This window comes from Macrobrachium nipponense, chromosome 12 (assembly GCF_015104395.2).
Source record: "Macrobrachium nipponense isolate FS-2020 chromosome 12, ASM1510439v2, whole genome shotgun sequence".
Classification (NCBI taxonomy): Eukaryota; Metazoa; Arthropoda; class Malacostraca; order Decapoda; family Palaemonidae; genus Macrobrachium; species Macrobrachium nipponense.
The window spans coordinates 58,173,181-58,196,863 of record NC_087205.1 but is presented as its reverse complement, the minus strand read 5'-3'; the positions used below and the strand labels follow the sequence as shown (position 1 = coordinate 58,196,863).

At 42.0% G+C, this 23,683-nt stretch overlaps 2 protein-coding genes across 2 annotated transcripts in view; one reads left to right on the top strand and one right to left on the bottom strand.

Annotated features, from left to right (window-relative positions):
* Nucleotides 1-23,683, top strand: part of LOC135224546 (uncharacterized) — a 387,606-nt gene that overhangs the window by 95,275 nt on the left and 268,648 nt on the right. The window lies entirely within an intron of this gene.
* The window catches only part of LOC135224545 (uncharacterized), a 202,735-nt gene that overhangs the window by 74,657 nt on the left and 104,395 nt on the right, over nucleotides 1-23,683 (bottom strand). Inside the window, exons 6-9 of the mRNA XM_064263642.1 lie at nucleotides 22,700-22,929; nucleotides 16,686-16,859; nucleotides 16,156-16,403; nucleotides 15,599-15,773 (exon numbers count right to left, since the gene is read on the bottom strand). Coding sequence (XP_064119712.1) covers nucleotides 15,599-15,773; nucleotides 16,156-16,403; nucleotides 16,686-16,859; nucleotides 22,700-22,929 — 827 coding nt within the window. The remainder of the gene's footprint in view (nucleotides 1-15,598; nucleotides 15,774-16,155; nucleotides 16,404-16,685; nucleotides 16,860-22,699; nucleotides 22,930-23,683) is intronic.

Genomic DNA, 23,683 nt, shown 5'->3' with positions numbered 1-23,683 from the left:
TCAATTCCATTCTTTCCAAATGAGGAGCAGTCTGACCCCTACTGAAGAACCTAAGACAAAATCCACATTTTCTGGTTGCTGGCCCGAAGGTCGACTTCTTGATAGATCTTGAGAGGGGTCATAGATTAGCGCGAGGTCTCTGTTGTATTCTCTGTCTGCCTCTAAGAAAGGGCTGAGGTTGGAGAGGAGAAAAGGATATTCATTGCAAAGGCAGAGGAGTCCCTGGGCTGTTTTGTGGACTGCGATAGAAGATTGTTGGTGGATTTCTTCTGTAACGACAAAATCTCTTGAGCCAAGTCCCCCAGAACAGGTGAGATTTGTCCAACAACGAGAACATGAGCACCAACTTCTGGCTAGTGGTCACCCCTTTGGTGGAGAACAAGCACCACAACTTTTTTTTTTTTTTTTAAACACACGTAAAAAGAGATTTTAGTTCTGTTGAACTATCTCTTACCACCTTGTCAGAACACGACAGTATGCCCAACCAGTCTGTCGCAAAATTTTCCAAGTTCTCAATCTTTTTAGACAACGCTCCAATAGTCCAGTTGAGAAACTATTCACTTCAAAAATCTTAAACAGGTTCCTGGTCAAGTGGTCTAGTCTGGGGGAGTAGAACATTACTTTGGCTAAAGAAAAAGCGGCCCAATGTATTGCATCGACCAGCCTAGAGAAGTCCCTTGGGAGGAAGGAGGCAGAAACTCCCAGAAAACGAGCTTCTCCGGTGGCGTAAAAGGGGTAACTTCTCTTCACCAATTTACAAGAGGTCAACCAGATGTCTAACCACCCTCTCTTAGTACCTTCTTTGTGGAAGAAGAGAGCACTAACTTTGGGAGGTTTGAGTTGTCCGCAGGAAGTTTCCTCATAAGGAAAGTCGAAGCAGGAGATAACAATGCGGCAAGCATGGAAACTCCGGGAAATTATCAAGAAAATATCTAACAAGGACGAGCAGGACAATGAAGGCAAGGAATCCTGTACTACATCCTCCTCATCTGAAGACATGGGCGACAATGAATTTTGCAAACAAATAAATAATAAGTAAAGGATGTAAGTAAGAAATGGAAAGCGAGATCAAATAACTTTATACAAGTAGTAGTTTAAACAAACTATCCAAGGTGAGCAGAAGCTGAACGTAGCACTAATGTGTTACATGATGTGGGGATGAGTTACTTTTACAGTGCTAGAAAAAATTGACATAAAAAAAAAGTTATTTGGTCAAATCAAGTGTAGGTGAAAGGAACAGGCAAAGTGTAGCGAAAGAGAAAAATATTCCAAAAGGAGCTGGGAAGTCAGAGGGAAGTAGAAACCCATCTCACACCCAATAACCCACCAACATCCCCTCCTTCTCCTCTCTACCGTCTTACGCAGTCCAATCCCAAGCATTCCACAAGTAAGGCACTCTTGATTTTTCATGGTTACTGTATGTATTGTATATTTGATTGTTTTCATAGTGTATCATTACGTTAAATTTACAATTGTGATAATCCTTTCATTTACATATTTTTTTTATGTGGATTGTTACTGCTTGTAAGTACATATAGTAATGTTTTTACTGGCTCTTTTCCTTCTCTCCTCAAAAATATAAACACTCCATCCCTCTATCTCACGTCAGGTGTGTGTCACCATGTTGAAATGATTTTGTTCATCTTTTATGTTAAATCTTATTGTGAAAAGCATTATTATTTTATCTATTTTGTTGAATATGGTTACCATTAAATTACCTATATACTGTAAAGAAAAAAAAATGTTAATAAAGTTTTTCTCGCAGGCCACATATAAACAAGACAATCAGTCAAGTCAAAGTACGAGTATTTGTTTGACAAAAGCACAAAATTTCATACAAATTTTGGAAAAAAAAAGAATGTTGGACAAATGAGGTACCATACTCGTATTATATTGGGAAATATTTTATCACCAAATCTACACCTTACTCTATTCCATGAGCAAATATTCAGTTACAAGACACACCAACTCCGAACTTCTACTTCACCTCTTTGTAATTACCTTCACCAATAGGTTGTTTCCTATTTTTAATAATGGCAGATGAGTTTGATTTCAAGTTAGAATGAAATAATTTGTAAGCTTACAACTGTATATTAATTCACATATTACCTGTAACTACAATAATACCTCAAACTTGCGTGAGGTTAGGTTCCGGAATACCTCACGCAAGGTGAAGTTCCACGTAAGTTTGGTATGGTCACTCACTAAAAGTGGTAATAAATGCTTATTTCTAACGTTTAAACACTAAATAAGACCCTAATCATACTCCAAAAGTATTAAACTAAATTTCAAATTAAATTAATAATACCGTGATTTCATTCAAAAGTTAATTTAATACATAACCCTTTTATAAGAAATAAATGTTGACATAAAAATAGAGCTACAGTAACTACTACATACGTACGTACAGTTTCATACATACGTATACTAACGTTACCCATAATTCATGGCATGCCATTTTCTTTTTCCCTCACAAAGTCAATTTAGTTTTCTTTACACCACTAGGTAAACTTCATACGTCACACAATTCAATAAAATAAAGAAAACATGTATATAGTTATGTACATACTCTTTGCAGTGGGTAAAGGTAAAATTCAATGAACTTACAATCAAGTATTGTGAGGGCTAACTACGAGAGAGAGAGAGAGAGAGAGAGAGAGAGAGAGAGAGAGAGAGAGAGAGAGAGAGAGAGAGAGAGAAATACGTACATACTTCATGTACATTTCTCCAGGGTTACGAAAGTAATTTTAACCGAACGACAACTCTTAGTTACGTCTATGATATGTTTTAACAAATTCATTTTATCAACCCAGCCTGACTGAACAATCTCGTCTCATGATCATGCGAGGTCCTAATGACGAACACTTTGCAAATTATCCCTCTTACGCCGAAGCCCTAAAAATCAAAACCTCTCCTGTATGCCGGCGCCGGTTTGGAGTGAGCGCGGAAGCGGAAAAAATAATTTTTTCAAAAAATCGCAGCGCGCTTAGTTTTAAAGATTAAGAGTTCATTTTTGGCTCCTTTTTTTATCATTGCCTGAAGTTTAGTATGCAATCATCAGAAATAAAAAATAATATCATTATCATATGTAAATAATGCGAGATATGGTAGCGAAAAAAAAAAAATCATAGATAATTGTATTCAAATCACGCTGTGCAAAAAACGGTCAAAGCTAACGAGTTACTTTTTTTCGTTGTATTGTACACTAAATTGCAATAATTCTGATATATAATACATAGTAAAACAATAAAAGCAACACCGGAAAAATATTATCACAAAATGATGTACGAATTCGTAACACGCGGACGTAAAAAAATTTTATTTTAAAAATTCACCGTAATTCTAAATATTGTTCTAGAGACTTCCAATTTGTTTCAAAATTAAGACAAATGATTTAATATTATGATACTGTAAGAGTTTTAGATTAGAATTGCAGATTTCAACCGTTTCGGAAGAGTTAAATTTGACCGAATGTCGAAATTTTTATAAATATATATTTTTATATGCACATATTTCAGAGATGGAAAGAGCTACAACCTTCACTTATTTTTTATTGTATTCTTCATGAATTTGCGCACATTTTGATATATGAAACTCTATAAAACAGCTAATATGAAAAGGAGCAAATATTAGGATAATGCAATGTACGTATTTCGGAGACTTGCAGCCGCGAATCGGCGCGGGGAGTGAAGGTAAATATATTTTTCAAAAATTCACCATAAATCACAATATTGTTCTAGAGACTTCAAATTTGTTTCAAAATGAAGAAAAATGACGGAATATTACTAGGCCGTAAGAGTTTTAGCTTACAATTGCGTTTTTTGACCATTTCGGTAGAGTCAAATTTGACCGAACGAGATTTTTTTTATATTTATCGTGATTTATATGCAAATATTTCCAAAAAAGAGAAAAGCTACTACCTTCAATCATTTTTAGTTGTATTCTACATGAAATTGCACACATTTTCATATATAAAACTTTATGTAACAGCTAATTTTAAATGGTGCAAATATTTCGACAATCGCACAAAAAAAATTCTGATTTTTTCGGAAGAGTTACCGCGCGGACGTAAGGAAAAATTTTTTTTTTTTTTTCATAAATTCACCATAAATTGAAATATTGTGCTAGACTTCCAAGTCATTGCAAAATGAAGGTAAATGATTGAATATTACTAGAATATAAGAGCTTTAGCTTACAATTGCGTTTTTCGACCATTTCGGTAGAGTCAAAGTTGACCGAAAGTTGAAATTTTTGCACTTAACGTTATTTATATGAAAATATTTCGAAACTGATAAAAGCTACAACCATGGGTTGTTTTTTGTTGTATTGTGCATGAAATTTTGCACATTTCCATATATTAAACTTTATGTAACGGCAAATTTAAAAGGGTGCAAACATTAGGACAATCGCATGAAAAAATTTATCGGAAGAGCTATCGCACGAACGTAAGGAAAAAGTTTTTTCATAAATTCACCATAAATCGAAATGTTGTGCTAGAGACGTCCAATTTGTTGCAAAATGAAGGCAAATGATTGAATATTACTATAATATAAGCGTTTTAGCTTACAATTGCGTTTCTCGACCATTTCGGTAGAGTCAAAGTTGACCGAAGGTTGAAATTTTTGCACTTATCGTTATTTATATGAAAATATTTCAAAACTGATAAAAGCTACAATCATGAGTATTTTTTCGTTGTATTTTACATGAAATTGCGCACATTTTCATATATAATACTTCATGTAAAGGATAATTTAAAATAGTTCAAAAATTATGTCAAAGTGACGGAATAATTTTTGAGATGTGTCACTGATACTTTTTAGTGCGATAAGAAAGAAATTCGCGCTTGCGCGCCTGCGTAGCGATTGTAAACAAAACAACGCCTTGATCCGTGAACTCCCAGCATCCCCCAAGGCGTGTGATTCAAAAGTTTTTGGCTGGTAGGTCTATAAGTATTTTTCCGCGAATTTTTAAAAAAACTTTTTTGAGCCGACGTATGATACGTCCAATCGGCATACGGGAGATATTTTGACTCGACGTTTAATACGTCCAATCGGCGTAAGAGGGTTATGTACTACCTTTGTATCACATCTATTTGCAGATTTTTCTATGGATCATATATACACATTATTCGTGGAAAATTCGCCTATTCAAGATATTTTTCACTGAGAAATATTCACAAACTACTGCATTTTCCTATCATTTTCATGACTAGATGCACTTTTTGTGATAAAAGTATTAAAATACTCAGGTATAAGCATTTTTAGTTTTTTTTTCTATAAAAAAGGCCGTTCTAAGTGTTTTTACAGGGGTTTCAAGTAATCGCGGATTTAAGCTATTTGCGGATGTGTGTGTGTTGGTACCCATCCCCCGCGAATATGGGGGGTCTACTGCACACAAACTTCCCATACCAATTTTATACTTAAATGCATAAAAACATACTAATTGTAGCACTAGTACTTCAGAAATTAAAAAGTTTCTAAAGGGACATAATTTTTGAAAGGTGCAGTAACTTTGTGAATGGGTATAACATCTTGTAAAAGATGAAAAAATTATGCTAAAAATGCATACTTCAGTTTCACTTGAACCCTCATCTGCATCTTCCTATGGAAATTACTACTAAGAATTTATACCTGAAAATCAAATCTGTTTTCTGGGCTCAGTTCGTGTCGCTGCGCAAAATAATCCTTTAATTCATTATTTCTTAGGTAAATGATCTAACAAATACCAGAGAATAAACAAAATAAAGAAAAGGTCAGTATAACTGACTCGCTCACCCACAAGGAGGGCGTCGGTATAAACAGAACACTAGGGCGAGTGAGACCACTACCACGAACTTCTTGTCAATTAGAAATTTCCCACAACAAAATCCCTCAGGAAGAGAGCCGACCCACAGAACGGGGCAGCAACTACTACTACTACAACCCACGCTTAGGTGACTGCCGCACCTCTGGTGGCCATCCTTTAAGTTAGAGGTCTACGAGACGCCGCATTTTTTCTTGCTGTGTTTTTCGTGCCCTTTTTGAGGATTTTCCGCCATTATGGAATGCTCAGCCATCGCATCAGCTAAGTTAAGTATTCCGAAAGGTTCCTATTTAGTTCATTCCTTTCTTGAGTCAGTATTTGCCGTTTTTTAGGTATAAATACAGATTCTCGGTCGGAAGCATGGCGGCATTGTTCTGCCTCGTGGCGGGTTCGTTCTCGGTCTCCCATACCTGGAACCTTCCCTTTATTCTGTACGTCTCTAGACCTTTTTATGATTATTATTTTGCTAGGGGATCTAGCCTGCATTGGTTTTATGTCATGCATGCATGTCTTTCTATACCTTACGTAGGCATTATCTCTTCCATCCAGACCCTAGCCATAGCTCTTAGTATCGGCCCAGGCTAGCTTTGAGTGGTAGACTTTCTTTCGGGTTAGTCGTACACTCCTGGACTTTTTCTCTTCCTATATTTATTTCCCCCGCTTTTGTGTTATTTTATTTATTTTAATTATTTTATCTGGTTTTGGTTAGCCTAGGGCGTCTGGTACGTTATCTTAGCCTAGGTTTATGGTCTCATGGTCCCCATTAGTTTTGTTGCTTCCTTACTATCAGTTTTGTTGCATCAGTTGTTGCATCTTGCTGATCAGTTTGGTTGCATTAACCTAGGCTATCGATTTCGTTGTTTATATCGTGTTATCGTACCGTGGTCACCCTGTGATCGCGGTACAGCCAGACGCCCGTCCCAGTCACCCTGCCCTCCTCCCGCTCTCCCATAGAGTTGGGGGGAGGGAGGTCTGTCCTTGCTCGCTCCACCCGGGCCTGTCTCCCTCTCTCCCTACGCGGAGGGAGTAGGGGAGGCTGGACAGACACTGGACTGGGAGTGACCTTGTCTCTCTGCTTCACGGTGCTCCGTTGTGGCGAAGTGGGGGGGTTGGCCTCCCCCGTCCTTTGTTGCTCCGTTGCTCCGCTGTAGGCTCAAGTTCTGTTTCGCCCTCTCGCCCCCTCCCCATGATGTCGGTTCTCTGTTTTCTTCCCGGAGCCCCGTCGATTGCGAGGGAGGGAGCTAGTACCCCGCCTACTGGCGGACCTCGGGCGTACAGTCGGTCTCTTTTACCTTAACCATCCCGTCTCTCCGGCGCAGCCGGCGGAGACGGACACCACCGCGATTCGGAATCGTCTTCCGGAATTTTGTGCTATTTTATGCTTAAGTTAATCATAAGTTATTGATAAGTTATCTTAAGCTGGGTCCCTCCCTTGCCCTCTGTTTCCTACTTCGGCTCACACCGGAGCTATATATTATGCCTATTAAGGCGGTAGGGGAGGGGTTATGCCCAAAAATTTTTCACTCTCCGGCATGCAACGGAGTTCTAGAGTAGCCCTGTAAGTGTTATAATGATACTCATGTATCCTTCCACTTACAGACTACCAACTGTGAGCACCCAGGGTGCAACGCCGTGCTCCAGGACCCCTGTGGACATGAAGTCTGCAGGTCCCATGCTCCGTGCGCGACTCCTCACGGGAATCTGCAGGTCTGGTTCCACGAAACGTGTACGATCTGCTATGATCTTGTGAGTCAGTTTTTGGACGGGGTAAGTATTTCCAGCTGTATATATAGCATGTAAATACTGGATTATATCTTAAGTTTAAGTTTCAAATATGTCTTTTAAGCTTAAGTTCTCCATATTTTGTGAAATATATGCCCAAAATTTGTAGGCTTAAGGCTCTATTTTAGTCTAAGGTTGAACCTCAACTTTAAACTAAAAACTAATAGAAACCCTCTCTTACAGGCTGCCGCTGTTAGAGAGACCGCCCTTGCAACTTAGAGGGCTTGGGTCGGCGGCTTCGGCAAGAACGCCGCCAAGGGACAGCCCTACATTCTAGAAAAGAGGATGGCTGTCCTGCTGTTCCCCGGCGGCAAGTCGACGGGGTACGTCGACCCGGCGGAGGCAGCCCCGACGATGACGGCAATCCAGCGGCAGGTCGCCGCATGCATGAAGGAACCAGGCCAGGATATCTCAGCGGAAGTCGCGACGTTGGACCTGAATGTGGAACCGATGGTAGGTGTAGACGACCTGTTGGTCGAGGTAGGTACGTTGGACGCTCAAGGGCTTCCCTTGGGCGCCTCTGGATCTTCTTCTCCCGCTATCTCTACTGCTTCCTTCCAAGGCTTTACAGGAGCTGAGCTCCAGTATTCTACGCCTAGCGCTTCTGTGAAACCCAAGGTGAAGGGGCACAGAGTGCAGAAAACCCTAACGAAGGCGTCGTCGTCATCCAAAAAGACTTCGTCGGCGTCATCGTCTCGTAAGTCTTCGGCTTCAAATCCCGGAGCAGAGAAGGGTAAATCTTCTGCTTCAGGCTCTAGGTCCTCCAAGAGCAAGTCCTCCAAGGAGAGGCCCCGTACTCCGGCGGAGTCAACGGTCTCTCCTCCTCCTGAGGTACCTCTACCGAGTTACCCTTCCACCTCTGCATCGGCTCCGGCCTTTGATCTCAACGCTTTCTCCATTGGGATGATGCAGCGGATGGGGGACTTGGTAGGCTCTTTGAGGAACAGTATGGAGCAGATGTTCTCCCAGTTATCCGACAGGATCACGACACAGGAGAACATAATATCCGGGTTTAACCAGGCCCCTCAAGCTACTCCTCCGGCACCTGGTGTTGGTCTAGTTCAGCTTCCTCCCCACGATTTTCTGCCTCCGTTCTCAATGAACAACCCCTGGAGAGTGGCTTCATACGCCCCTTTCCAGGACGAACTCATCTCCATCCTGGAGTGCGGTACTCGAAGGATTGAAGACTTCGAGTTTTATCCGGAGAACCTTCAACCACCGTTCATTGGCTACGCCAGACTAACAGAGGCAGCTATGACTAGGGAGGATAAGGTCCCGAGGGAGACAGTGCTGTACTCCCGGGACCAGGCTCAAAGGGAGTGGCTTCGGTGTCTAGAGGAGATGGACTGCTCGAACACCAGGATTCAAGCTTTCAAGAGCCCCTTCACCATCTTTACGATGGAGGAAGAGGCTCCTCTCCCCTTCTTAACGAAGATCGCCACTGTCACCATCCCAGCTGGCCTGAAGGGAGAACCCTTACCTCAGTTAAGGGAAGCAGATCCCACTTCTCCTTTGCTCCCTTCGCTCGGAGATTTGTGGGAGGATCTGCCAAACACCTTCTCGGCAGGTAAGCTCAAACCGGACTGCGCCATGGACCAGTTCGGCGAGAAGCTACCAAGACTTCCTGATAGCCTTATTCAAGCTGAGTTTGAGGCCAAGTCTAGGCTTGCCAGGTCGATGAACACCATGGCAATGACAGAAGTAGCGGCTATATCCTACGCTTCAGAGCCGCTCTTCAAGTTATTGACCAAGTCACAGACTTATACGGTCCAATCGGACCTGTACAAGTTTGTGATAGCCAGAGTTAATTGTCGAAAGCATGTCCTCCAGGAAGCAACTATTCAGCATGAGCCGAATAAGCTGCTTTCCTCAAACGTCTGGGGGGCAGACCTCTTTCCAGAAGCAATGGTCAAGGAGGTCCAAAATGAGGCAACGAGGCTCAATCAGAGCCTCAAGGATCATTGGGGCCTCACTGCTAAAAGGCGCCAAGATCAGTCTGCAGCAGGCAAGAAGCTGAAAAAGGCTAAACAATTCCAGCCTTATCAAAAGAAGCCTCAACGCTTTAACCAAGCTGTGTCAGCTGTGCCGATTGTTCAATCAGGCCAGCCTTCTACCTCGAAGACACCGGCTCAACCCATTTACGTGATTTCCCCTCAGGCTCAGCCTTCCACCTCCTACGCTGTCTCCCCCGCCTTTAACCAGGTGTTCGAGGGCCAAGCCTTCCAACACTATGACCGGTTCGCCTGGGGAGGTAGAGCTAGGGGATCCTTTCGTCAGAGAGGATCAGGAAGGTCGCTCAACAGGGGAAAGCACTTCCGTGGAGGCCGTGGAGGTCACTCGACCCAGCAGCAGTGAGATCTCCAAGGTAGGAGGGAGGCTGTTTCTCTTCCGGCATCGGTGGGGATTCAGCAAATGGGCACAGAGCATTGTGTCAAAAGGCCTGGGTTGGAGTTGGATTGGGGACCCCCCTCCACCCAGACCATTCCTTCAACTTACATCGAAAGAACTGACGGAGTATGCGGAGGAGCTCCTCCAGAAAGGAGCAATAGCGAGAGTCAACAGATTAAAGTTTCAGGGTCGCTTGTTCAGCGTACCAAAGAAAGGCTCATTAAAAAGAAGGGTAATCTTAGACTTGTCCCGCTTAAACTTGGCCATTCGCTGCGACAAGTTCAAAATGCTGACTATCTCGCAGGTGCAGACCTTACTTCCCCATGGGGCCGTCACCACCTCTATCGATCTTACAGACGCATACTATCATATCCCTATTGCAAGACACTTTCGCCCTTACCTGGGCTTCAGACTAGGAGATCAACCATTCTCCTTCAAGGTAGTTCCTTTCAGTCTGAATGTAGCACCCAGAGTATTCACGAAATTGGAGGAAGTAGTCGTTCAACAACTGAGGTCTCAAGGGATAATGGTAGTAGCGTACCTCAACGATTGGTTGATTTGGGCTCCAACAGTCGAGAAATGTCGAAAAGCCACAATGAAAGTCATTCAATTCCTGGAATATCTGGGGTTCCAGATAAACAGGACAAAGTCAAGACTCACTCCGGAGTCCAACTTTCAATGGCTGGGCATCCAATGGAATCTATCCTCCCATACTCTGTCCATTCCATCAGCCAAGAGGAAAGAAATAGCGAAGTCAGTGAAACAATTTCTAAAGTACAAATATGCTTCAAGGAGAAACCAGGAAAGAATCCTAGGTTCCCTCCAATTTGCCTCAGTGACAAACATCTTGATGAAAGCCAAACTGAAAGACTTAACCAGGATCTGGCGCTCGCGAGCAAATGTCAGATCCAGGGACAAGCTATCAACAATACCACAGATTCTACGGAATCGTCTGCGCCCTTGGACAAAGTTAAAGAACCTGTCCATGTCAGTAGCCCTTCAGTTTCCCCCTCCGGGAATCACTATCCACATAGACGCTTCATTAAGCGGCTGGGGAGGATATTCTCAGTTCAAGAAAGTTCAGGGAACATGGTCACCCCAATTCCGCCAGCTTCACATAAATGTATTGGAAGCAATGGCAGTGTTCCTGACTCTGAAGAGGTTACGTCCCCCAAAGAACTCTCATATAAAGTTAGTTCTGGACAGCGCAGTGGTAGTTCATTGCATAAACAGGGGAGACTCCAAGTCAAGACACCTGAATCATGTCATGGCAGCCATCTTTTCCCTGGCGGATAAGTTCAGTTGGCACCTCTCCTCCACCCATCTGGCCGGAGTGAGAAACGTCATAGCAGATGCTCTATCCCATTCAGTTCCTCTGGAGTCGGAATGGTCACTGGACAACAGTTCATTCCAATGGATTCTCCGGAGGGTACCAGGCCTGCAAGTTGATCTGTTTGCATCTCAAACGAACCACAAACTTCCCTGTTATGTGGCTCCCAACCTGGACCCTCTGGCCTATGTCCATAGATTGGAACAACTGGGAGAAGATTTATGTCTTTCCTCCGGTGAATCTTCTCCTGAAAGTACTGAACAAACTCAGGACGTTCAAGGGTCAGGTAGCTCTAGTAGCTCCGGACTGGCCGAAGAGCAAATGGTACCTCTTGATCCTGGAATTGGGTCTTCGTCCTCTTTGAATTCCCAATCCCAGACTCTCCCAGTCAGTACAAATGAAGACTGTGTTCGCTTCCTCAGGAATTCTCAAAACCCTAACTTTATGGACTTCATGACGTTTGCGGCCAAGAGAGATGCAAATATTGATCCACGAAATATCCTTTTCCTGGAATCGGATAAAAGAGATTCAACTTTAAGGCAGTATGACGCTGCAGTTAAAAAGTTGGCATCCTTCCTGAGGGAATCAGACATTAAAATCATGACAATCAATTCGGCTATATCCTTTTTCAGATCCTTATTTGAAAAAGGGTTAGCAGCTAGTACTATTACGACAAACAAGTCAGCCTTGAAGAAGATTTTTCAATTGGGTTTTAACATAGACTTAACGGATTCTTACTTTTTGTCTATTCCCAAGGCTTGTGCTAGACTTAGACCTTCAGTAAGGCCTACTTCAGTGTCATGGTTCTTAAATGATGTTCTAAAACTGGCTTCGGATACAAATAATACGACATGTTCATTTATAATGCTCTTAAGAAAAACATTGTTTTTATTAAGCTTGGCTTCAGGAGCTAGAATTTCAGAACTGTCGGCGTTATCCAGAGATGCGGGTCATGTAGAATTTCTTCCTTCAGAAGTTCTGCTTTTTCCGGATCGCAGCTTTTTAGCAAAAAATGAGGATCCTTTGTTGAGGTGGGAACCATGGAAGGTTATACCCCTTCCCCAAGATCTTTCTCTTTGTCCAGTAACGACCTTACGAGCCTTTCTGTCTAGGACATCCTCATCCTCTTCGGGTCCTCTCTTTAGAAGAGAAAAAGGTGGTACTTTATCAATTAAAGGTATTAGGCAACAGATCCTATACTTTATTAAGCAAGCTAACCCTGAATCCTTCCCCAAGGCACACAATGTCAGGGCAGTAGCCACCTCAATCAATGACTTTCAACATATGAATTTTGATGATTTGAAAAAATATACTGGATGGAAATCGCCGACAGTATTTAAGCGTCACTACTTAGCAAGTCTTTGGAATCTCTAAAATTTTCAGCAGTTGCAGCGGGTAACATAGTTTCCCCTGACTCTGCTCAGTAGTTTAGTTGAAGATCCAGATCTCCTTTCTACCTATCTCAGCAAACAGTTTGTCTAGCCTACCATGTTCATCTACGTTTGCCCTTGAGTCTTAGCTGCTCTTGTGATGGTTTAGTGGGTGTCCCTTATTTTTTTGCTAGGGTCACCCACAATTGATTGTACATACTGAACTTTAGGATGTGGTCCCCTTATTTTTATGCTAGGGTGCCACATCCCCATTACCAATGGTTATTGTATTGATTATTGATATCTATGAAACTTATTTGGTGTGTTTTTAGTTTAAGTTTGCTCACACACATGCTTTATTACAATTACTGTTAATTTTTATTAATACTTACTTAGTGTGTTTTAAATTATGATTGTCACATACATGTTTATTTCTAATTCACCCTATAACTGGTGTAAGACTTTGTAAATAAGTTAGCTATAAGTTACTTTTAAGTATTGTTCTTTATCCAGATTGTATGGACAATTGTATAAATATTTTGTTACAATTATAGTATATAGTTGAATTTTAAGTTTTATTGAGACCTTCTTTATTTCAATCTTGTGCTAATTCTCTGGTACAATTTTGCGCAGCGACACGAACTGAGCCCAGAAAAAGGATTTTGACGCAGGAAAAATCTATTTCTGGGCGATTGGTTCGTGTCACCCAGCGAAATCCCACCTCTTCCCAACCCTTCGCTCAAGATTGATTGCTAACTTCAGGATGGCCACCAGAGGCGCGGCAGTCACCTAAGCGTGGGTTGTAGTAGTAGTATAGTTGCTGCCCCGTTCTGTGGGTCGGCTCTCTTCCTGAGGGATTTTGTTGTGGGAAATTTCTAATTGACAAGAAGTTCGTGGTAGTGGTCTCACTCGCCCTAGTGTTCATACCGACACCCTCCTCGTGGGTGAGCGAGTCAGTTATACTGACCTTTTCTTTATTTTGTTTATTCTCTGGTATTTGTTAGATCATTTACCTAAGAAATAATGAATTAAAGGATTATTTCGCTGGGCGACACGAACCAATCGCCCAGAAATAGATTTTTCCTACGTCAAAATCCTTTTACTAATAATTACCCTTAAGAAAAATACATAACTGAAAAGCTATAAAAATCAAATACAGTGGTACCTCAGGATACGAAATTAAACCATTCCGAGGCGGCCTTCGTAACCTGAGTTTTTCGTATCTTGAATGGCATTTTACATGTAAATTGCCTAATTCGTTCCAAGCCCTACAAAAACACCCCAGTAAATTTTATAATAAAGCTAAACTGACCAATAAACAATGAAATACAACAATTTAGACCATTCAATACCTAACTTGAACTAAATATACTACTAATATGTACTACATACCTGTAAATAAAGTGTATTAGTGTACATGGTATACAAGAAATACTGTGCGTACATACATGAGTACGTAGTAAAATGTGGAACCTTACCTTTCGAGCGAGGTGAAAAAACTAAACTTTACAAAACACATTAACAAAACTGTAACACTTAACTTTACAAAAAACTTAAAATAAAATTTATTTTGTCTTTTTTGGATTTTTACAATTCTTTTTACTTTTTTATATTTTACCTAATTTCAATTTCTTCACCACCGAATGGATGCCAGTCCGTTTACGGAATTTTTCGAACCACCCACGAGAAGCCTTGAAGTCTGGGGTTGCCGTCGATGTCCCTTCTCCTCTGTCGTCTTCGGCCTGGGCAATCAAATCACCAAAAATAGCGCTGGCCTTCTGGCAGATTGCCGTCTCGGTTATCGTATCGCCAGCAATTTCTTTGTCCTCAATCCATAGAAGAAGCAGCCTCTCCATCTCATCATGCATGTGGCTCCTCTTGTTGGACAAAACAGTCACGCCCTTGGAAGGTGTAGCTCCTTTGATGGCTTCCTTCTGCTCAAGGATGGTGCCTATCGTTGATGGATTTCGGCCGTATTCCTTAGCGATCACACTCAACCACATGCCAGCTTCATACTTCTTGATAATCTCCATTTTTGTCTCCATAAGAGCATCCTCTTCTTTCCGTGAACTTCAGCAACTTTCTTGGGACCCATGACTATACTGTACGTAATTAAGTTATGTAGTATACTAATTAAGTTCTAACACAACACGATAAAGTAGTACAACGAAATCACTAACACAAATTTACGTTAACAAACAAAATCGTATATGTGAACGAACGAATTCTGTGTGTGTCCAATAACGCTGGTGCAAAGAAGAAGAACGCCTTTACGTAGAGCACGATGGGAGAGATGCTGGCCAATAGGAGAGCAGGATTTTATGGCGGTGACTAGCATCAGGAACCAATGGGAGAGTGGGAGGATGGTGGCGAGTCTACTCAGTTGGCAGCGTGCGAGTTTTAAAATTGTTCTCGGTGGTCCGGGCGAATCTCCGGACTTTACAGCAACAACCTTTCATAACCTGAATTATATTCATATGTAGAGGCAAAAAAATATTTGTGTTTGCTTTCGTAACTTGAATTTTTCATAAGCTGGGACTTTCGTATGTCGAGGTACCACTGTACCTAATGCAAACACAAGTTTCTGCTTAAGTTTTGAAATAGCTAATACAGAAAGAAGTACACATCAATGAACAAATATAAATTTCCAACAAATTACATTACATACACTTCAGTCAAGAAAAACTATGCATAACAATTTCAGCTGAAAATGAAGAAATTACACAAACCTGCAGGAGGGTATATTACTCTACTACATCAGTAAAGGAAGAATTACTAAAAGACATTCCATTAGATAAGAATAACATTCCTAAATAAAAGGAATTACCTTACTACTCAAAACTACTACTAATAATCTTATTTGTTCTTACTTCTACGAATTACTCTCACTTGTCTTTACACTATCAACTAAAAGATTCTATCTTACCCTTGAATGTTTGTACAGAGCTATGGCTGTACTGAAATTTCTTGATCTCAGTTTCACATCAGCAGCAAGTTCAAACAGCTTTGGATCCAATGAAAATATAACACCTAACTTGTTTGCACCATCAATATCACCAGCTCTTAGCACCAAATCCATGAATAAAGACTCTACACTGTTTCTGTAAAGCAACAAACAATTATAATATAGTATGCAAATTTCCTCAAAATCAATGTACAGTCTTTTCTTTTCTTTAAGTTATGAGTGGAAAAGTACTATGTATAACTATAAACAACATAAATATAATAATAATTTAGAACTAGTTCACTTCCAAATCCTTACAAGGTTGGCCTAGGCCTACAGTTACTTGCAATAAAATTAAGACTCCTACATTCTTTTAATTACCTATCTAAGTAGCATGCCTTAAATACTTGGTCTCTTAGATGAAAATTTGTCAACAGAAACTTAGGGAGTTTTAATATTTTATTAACAGAAAGTTAGTGATTTTCAATCTTATTTCATCCCAAAAAGCAATTAAAGTTCACCAAAATACTTCATCTTACCTAGGTTGACATATGTAAAGTGCTTCAGTAGTCAAAATCATACAGCCATGAGGCCAGGTATGTGTAGGTAATTCTACTTCCTCTTCTTCCTCCTCTTCTCTAGCTGACCTCCCAATTACAGATGACCTTCCAGAATGTGATGAGCTGTTATCTGAAGACAACACTAATGGAGGACTAGGAAACATTGTTATTATCTCTTCATCTCCAGGAAGGTCAATCTCTTGAATTATTGGATTCACCTTACTTCCCTGAAGACAGGAAAAATTACACAATAATGCATAAAAATGAATGAAAAACCTATTATTTTCATTAAATAATCCATTGCAATCTTGTGCTAAAACTGCTACTAGCAGGGACAACAGAAAATACAAAAAACTGATAAAACTGCCACTGGGGTACCTACATTCCTTCAGGCATGGCACTATGCAATGTAGGTAGCATCCCTTCAAAAATCAGTATTCAATGCCTCCAAAAATATGGATTGAAAAAACTAAAACAATCAATATGCACCAATTTACATTACAACTTACTGCAGTGCCATCAATCTTTTTGGAAGAAGAGAAGAATGTAGAAATTATTGTAATTCTTCTGCGAGAGATGGAATCTGAGAGAAAAATCATTTCATCTTGCAGCACCACCTTCTCAACATCAGGAATAATTTTGAAGACGTAGAGTGGTGTTGGCTCTAAATCGGTACTATAAACCTGTAAAATACATTGATCTCATACATTCAATTACATGGTGGTGTATATTGTAATTACAGTCTTTGTGAGCCAAAATGACACATTTTTTTTAATCAATTTGTATTTTTCATAGCTAACAAACATGAAGTCTTAACCATTTAAAACAATCAAAGATTGTAAAGCAAAGAATCTGTGAGATCTGGCAATGACTGTGTGTACGAGGTGAAAGCTGGTCAGAGACCGTGTATTGGACCTCGTGACGCTTTAGTCTTTCCCCAACCAAGAAGATAATAAAAGATTGAGAGGGGCGGCTGGAAGTGGGCAGTACATGTTAAGACCTCAGGTTTGTTATTAAAAATACAAATTGATTTAAAAATTTGTAATTTGCTCATATGAGGAACAAACCCTCGGTCTTAACAATAGGATAGACTTATACTTGGAGGGAGGTAAAAGTATCCTAAACCAGCCAGGAGTTAACCCCCTCACCACCTCTTTAGAAGAATGGGTTCTAAAGAAGGTGGAACAATGCCCGTGAGAAGATAGATAAACTGATATCTAACAACTCAGCCGTCTGGGCTCCAATACAATGATATATAAGCAGATTCATTGCATCCAGGGAACTAAAGAAAATTCTTACTATTCAAATGACAAACCATATTCACAGGGGTTTGTTATTACTCCTCACTCGCCCCTTGCCAGAGAGCAGAGTATTTGCTACCGAATAGAGGGATTGATTATTTTAAAAATAAATAAAGCAAACTAATTAGCAGTATGACTACCTTACTCACCTGTATCGGACCAGTCCAGCATATGATGTGTCTATTCCTTGACCCGCCCGTAGGAAGAAGAAAGGAACAAAGAGAAAGAAAGATACCAGCCAACTCAGTGATTCTCTCTTCCACACACTAAGTAATTGCCTGGGGAAGGGCAATGGGTGAGTTACACAATTTGTTGGGCAGCCACCACAGGGCCCAAGGACAACGTGTCCAAAGACCTGTGGGCAACATCTCTCAGGTAAAATGACGTGAATGTGGATTGGACCCAAGTACCAGCACTCAAAATCCTATGAACAGCAAAATATTTCTTAAATGCCAGAGAAGAACTTATACCTCTGATATCATGTGCTCTAGCCTGCATAAACTCAGTGACAACCAACAAGAGACAAATAAGCCTGCTTGATAGCCTCACATATCCAAAAACAAATAAGTGTTCCTGGAAACTTCTTTCTTGGACCAACCAGTGCCAACTAAAAGCCTACGACACCCAGGTCTGTGATGTCGAGTCCTTTTAAGATAGCAGCGTAGGGCTCTGACAGGATGAACGACACAAGGGCTTGAAAGGAGCTCTAGTGAAACTTCTCAGGACAAGCAAAACATCCCATGCTGGAGGCTTGAGTTCCCTTGGAGAACAGGTCTGCTCAAAGCCCCTGAACAAAAAGATTTCCCAAGTTAGAGAGATGTCTACATCTCTCAGACATAACACCAAACTCAACACTGCTCTGTAGCCCCTGATAGCAGAAACTGAAAGGCCTTTCTCATCCTTGAGAAAGACCAAAAAATCTGCTATATGCTGAACAGAGGTTTTGAGTGGAAAGAAACCCCGTTTATGACACCATTCGCAGTAGATTGCCCATTTCCCCTGGTAAACAGCTGAAGAGGACTTCCTGAGACAACTGGACATATGTCTTGCTGTTTCCCGAGAAAAACCTCTCGCTCAGAGGAGACACTTGACAGTCTCCATCCGTAAAGAGACAGGGATTCTACTTACTGGTGAAACCTTTTGACATGAGGCTGGCAAAGAGGCTGCCACCATGGGGGAATCTCTCTTGGAACCTATAACAGAAAGAGCAGAAGATCCAGAAACCATTTTGCTTGCGGCCACAGCGGAGCAACCAAAGTCATCCTGAGATTTCGAGAACTCATTACCCTATTCAAAACTTGACGGATCAGCAAAACAGAGGGAAGGTGTACACCTTGAAGTTATCCCAAAGGTGTTGGAAGGCGCCTGGGACCACCGAACAGCAAACCTCCGGTTTTTTACTGAAGCGAGTTGAAGAGAGTTCTAACACAAACCTTCCCAGTCTAACATAGGCCTTCTCCAAACCTGAAAAAGCCTGTCCACCACGATTTGATGCGGAGACCACTCCGTGCCCAGGATTTAGTTTCAATGACTCAGCTTATTGATGACCACATTCTTCTTGCCCAGAATTTATCTGGTTGAGAGCTCCACCGAGTTATCAATCGCCCACTGGTGTAACTCAACTGTCAATGAATGGAGGTGACGAGACACCAGACCCCCGTTTGTTCATATAAGTGACCACCGTGGTGTTGTCAGACATCAGAACTATCGAATGACCCTCTATCTTCTCTCAAAATTCTCTCAGATCCAGAAAAGCTGCCTTCAGCTCCAAAACGTTGATGTGTGGCAGCTTGTCTTCCATGCTCCAAATGCCTGACGCAATGAGGTCCCCTAGATGAGCACCCCAACCCATGAGAGAGGCATCTGAAAACAGAAGGAAGTCTGGAGGAGAAGAACGCAGAGGGACGCTAACCAAGAGATTCTGATCGTCCAACCATCAATGAAGGTCTTGCCTCACCTCTGCGGATAAAGGAACTCTCTGAAGAGGGGAATCTCTTGCCAGGGACCAGAAGTCCTTCAATCTCCATTGCAGAGGCCGAAGATGAAGATGACCATGAGGGACCAGCTTCTCCGAAGAAGACAAAATCCCCAGAAGAACCTGCCACTGGTGAGCTGGCTATTCTGGTTGTGATAGGAACTTGCATGCCACTAACCCCAACTTCTTCAACCTCTGGTCCGATGGAAAACTCTCGACGCTGCTGTATCTATAACCATACCTAGATAAAGAACTTTCTGGCTGGGAATGAGATCCGACTTCTCTACATTTACGAAAATGCCTAGCTCCCGACAAAACTGAAGCAGACGATCTCTGTCCTGCAGTAGTTTCTCCCTGGAGCTTACTAAGACCAGCCAGTTTTTAAGGTATCTCAACAGGCAAATCCCTTGAGCATGAGCCCATGTCGAGACAAGGGTGAATACCCTTGTGTACACCTGAGGGGACATGGTCAACCCAAAGCACAGGACCTTGAACTGGAATACCCGCTCTCCCAGAACGAAGCGAAGAAACTTTCTGGACAAAGGGTGAACAGGGTTCTGGAAGTAAGCATCCTTTAGATCTATTGATAGCAAGAAGTTGTTGTCCCTCACTGCTGCTAACACTATTCGAGGCATCTCCATCTTGAACCTTGTCTTCCTGACAAAATTATTTAAGGTGGAAAGATCAATTACTGGTCTCCAGTCGCCTGTCGCTTTTGATACCAGGAAAATACGACTGTAAAACCCTGGAGAAGGATGCATTACTTCTTCTATCGCACCCTTGTCTAGCATTTTCAACACTTCCTCTTGAAGAGCTAAGAACTTCAGAGGATCATCACGAGCATATGTCTGACCGAGAAAGGATCTGTGGGGGGTGGGGAGACGCTGGATGGTGGTAGATATCCCACCCGCAGAACATCTAGTACCCATTTCTCTGCTCCATAACCTTGCCACTTGGCCCACTGGTCTGCCAGGTATCTCCCTACCCATGGCAACAGAGAGGGAGAGGTCCCCACGCTATTGGCAACCCCCTCTGCCCCTTCCAGGCTTGTAGGGGTGGGATTGAAAGGGATGCTGCTGCTTGCTAGACTTAGCAACCCGAAGCGCAGGACCTTGAACTGGAATACCCGCTCTCCCAGAACAAAGCGAAGAAACTTTCTGGACGAAGGACGAATAGGGATCTGGAAGTAAGCATCCTTTAGATCTATAGACAGCAAGAAGTCGTTGTCCCTCACTGCTGCTAACACTGCCCGAGGCATCTCCATCTTGAACCTTGTCTTCCTGACAAAATTATTTAAGGTGGAAAGATCGATTACTGGTCTCCAGTCGCCTGTCGCTTTTGATACAAGGAAAATACGACTGTAAAACCCTGGAGAGGGATGCATTACTTCCTCTATCGCACCCTTGTCCAGCATTTTCAACACTTCCTCTTGAAGAGCCAAGAACTTCAGGGAATCATGAGCATATGTCTGACCGAGAAAGGATCTGTGGGGGGGGGGAGAGAAGTTTGATGGTAGTAGATATCCCACCCGCAGAACATCTACTACCCATTTCTCCACTCCATAACCTTGCCACTTTGCCCAATGGCCTGCCAGGTATCCCCCTACTCATGGCAACAGAGAGAGGTCCCCACTCTATTGACGACCCCCTCTGCCCCTTCCAGGCTTGTAGTAGGATTGAAAGGGATGCTGCTGCTAGCTAGACAGCCTGAGAGGGGGACTGAGAGACCCTTGCCAAAGCAGAACCCTTAGATGACTTAACAGGTGAAGATCTTCATACCTGTCGCTGAGGAGGAGGAGTAGGAGATGGCAGGCAATGTGAATGTGGCTCCGACTTGGAAACCACCTGATGGACCAACCTGTCCTTAGTATCTGCCCGTTGTTGGTCAATGGTATTTTCTAACTCAGTCCTTGGGAACAGGAACTGCGTATCCAGATCATCGTTCCTGAGAGCTGACAAAGATTCAGAGTCCACTGAGCTTGCCACCTTGGATAAAGCTGCACCTCTTCTGGCTAGGAGGAGGTTGGCGCAAAAGTTCGAACTAAGATGGGCCAGGTAAGAAAATGCCTTACTGCTGGACTGCAATAGTCTAGTGAGAGAAGACAAACTCTCAAATCCCTCTACGGACCTATCTGAAGCAATTTTGGCTATTGCAGTGGACTACAGGTCAAGCCATGAGACCGTCTGGAAGATGGAAGCCGCTGTAGTCTCCATAGCTAAAGGCCTCTTGCGATGACATGGAAGGACCTTCCAACCTAACTTGGTCTTAGGTTAACCCAGGGTTGAATCGGATCATATCCGGGTTAAGGTGACGAGGCATCAAATGAACCACATTAGTCAAATAGTACTTCCTATGCTGTGTGAGAGGAGGAGGAAGAAACTTAGATGACTCCCTTCGAATGTAGAGAGCCATCTCGGTCCGACACCAAAGTGTTCACGTTGCAAGACGGACTGAGCGTGGCCCAACGGGAAGTTCAAAAGAAGTCTTAGGATCCTGACTGGCACCCACTAAGGCTTCTATGCATGTAGGAGTGATAGAAGACTGAGCTTGCATCCTACACTCAAGATTGTTGAACCCACAAATGAGATCAACAACCTCTGCAAAGGAAGAAAAAGCTCGAGTGTCCCCCTCCTCCTGCTCCGATAACGGTGACCGATAACATGAAGGCGGTGGCTTGGCAGTATCGTCCTCCTTTTGATGCAACACTGATGAAGCTTCGCTAGGGAGCCTAGCATTCTGGACATTAAGGGGACCGGCCGGCTAATGCCATTTTTTAAGGACAGGACTTTGACATTCATACCACTTAAGAAGGTGACTTGGGACATCTCCAAACCACTTATGATTTTTGCCTCTGACCTTCGGTTTTGTAACGCCAGGGTGATTTATCCCGAAAATAACCATATATATATATATACAAACAACTGGCTTGGAAGGAGAGCAAAGCGTAAGCATCATACTCCCCAAGGCGGTTAAAGAAAGACTTAAAGCATCATGTGGTCGAATGCGCAGTCTCTGACCAGCTTTCACCTCGTACACGCAGGCGTTGCCAGATCTCACAGATTCCTTGCTTTACAATCTTTGATTGTTTTAACCGGTTACCAGCTGGCGCTTGGGCAATATCCTACTGTTAAGACCGAAGGTTTGTTCTGCATATGAACAATGGGAATTTTGAAAATGCACTACACTGCAATTTACTTCCCAACTAAATTAGCTATGAGATAAAATACATTAAACACTCATACTGTACCATTAGAGTAGTATTTGGCTTGCAGTGTCCCGCTAAAAGATATCTTTCTTTGGCATACTGTGGAGTAGCAATCACATCGTGAATATACTTGCAGAGTCTTTCTGGCCTAGCAGAAACAGGTGGCGCTACTTCAACTTCTCCTCCAGAGGCTATGGAAGTGGTAGAAGTTGTCATGGCTTGCTCAGGAGTAGTCGTTGACGATAATTCATCTATGTCACAGGTATCAACACCTAGAAAATAATCTCAAAAGTCAGTAATTGGGGCAATAACCTCCTGCCACTGAAAGTTCTCAGTCACGGAACCTGTGCAACTTGGGTCAGTGACATGCAAAACACCTATGAGCTATAAAAGACTAATCCAGCCCATGGTTTGTGCAAAGGAATCCCCCTTAAATAACTTCTTTAATAACACCACAATTCTTTAACAAGTGGTACTACCACAAATATTTTGATGTGCAACAATGTGATAATGACCTTTTGAGATGGTGCCTTTAATAGCCAAACTAACATGCTAGTGTAAATTCTAACACAAATACTCTAAAAGTCTATTGGAAAACAATAAGGGATTAGATCAATTATCGACTGTTGTTTGTAATACAGAATACCAAACAGAAGAAAATGGGAATGCAAATAAACACAAGCTTTTAATAATGTATGTGTATATTTCATAGATATAAACCAATTATTTTACTAATGTAATTACACTGGTCAAAACCGGAAGAAGCCTGCATCACACATACAGTTGACAAAGAGTTAGTTAAGATGCGTTAGACATCTCCTCAGGTATAGGGAACACCATCTCACTTGGTGAAGCATTATTTGCTCCTCTGTCTGAAAAGCAGAGATGAGTGACAGACAGATTGACGAAATGAAAATTAAAACATTTACCAGGATAGAGCTGGCCCTTGACTTTTGTGAGAGGTCTGGTTCCAAAACCCAACATGTCAAAAATTGTGAAGATTCAAATCCCTTATAACAAAATAGC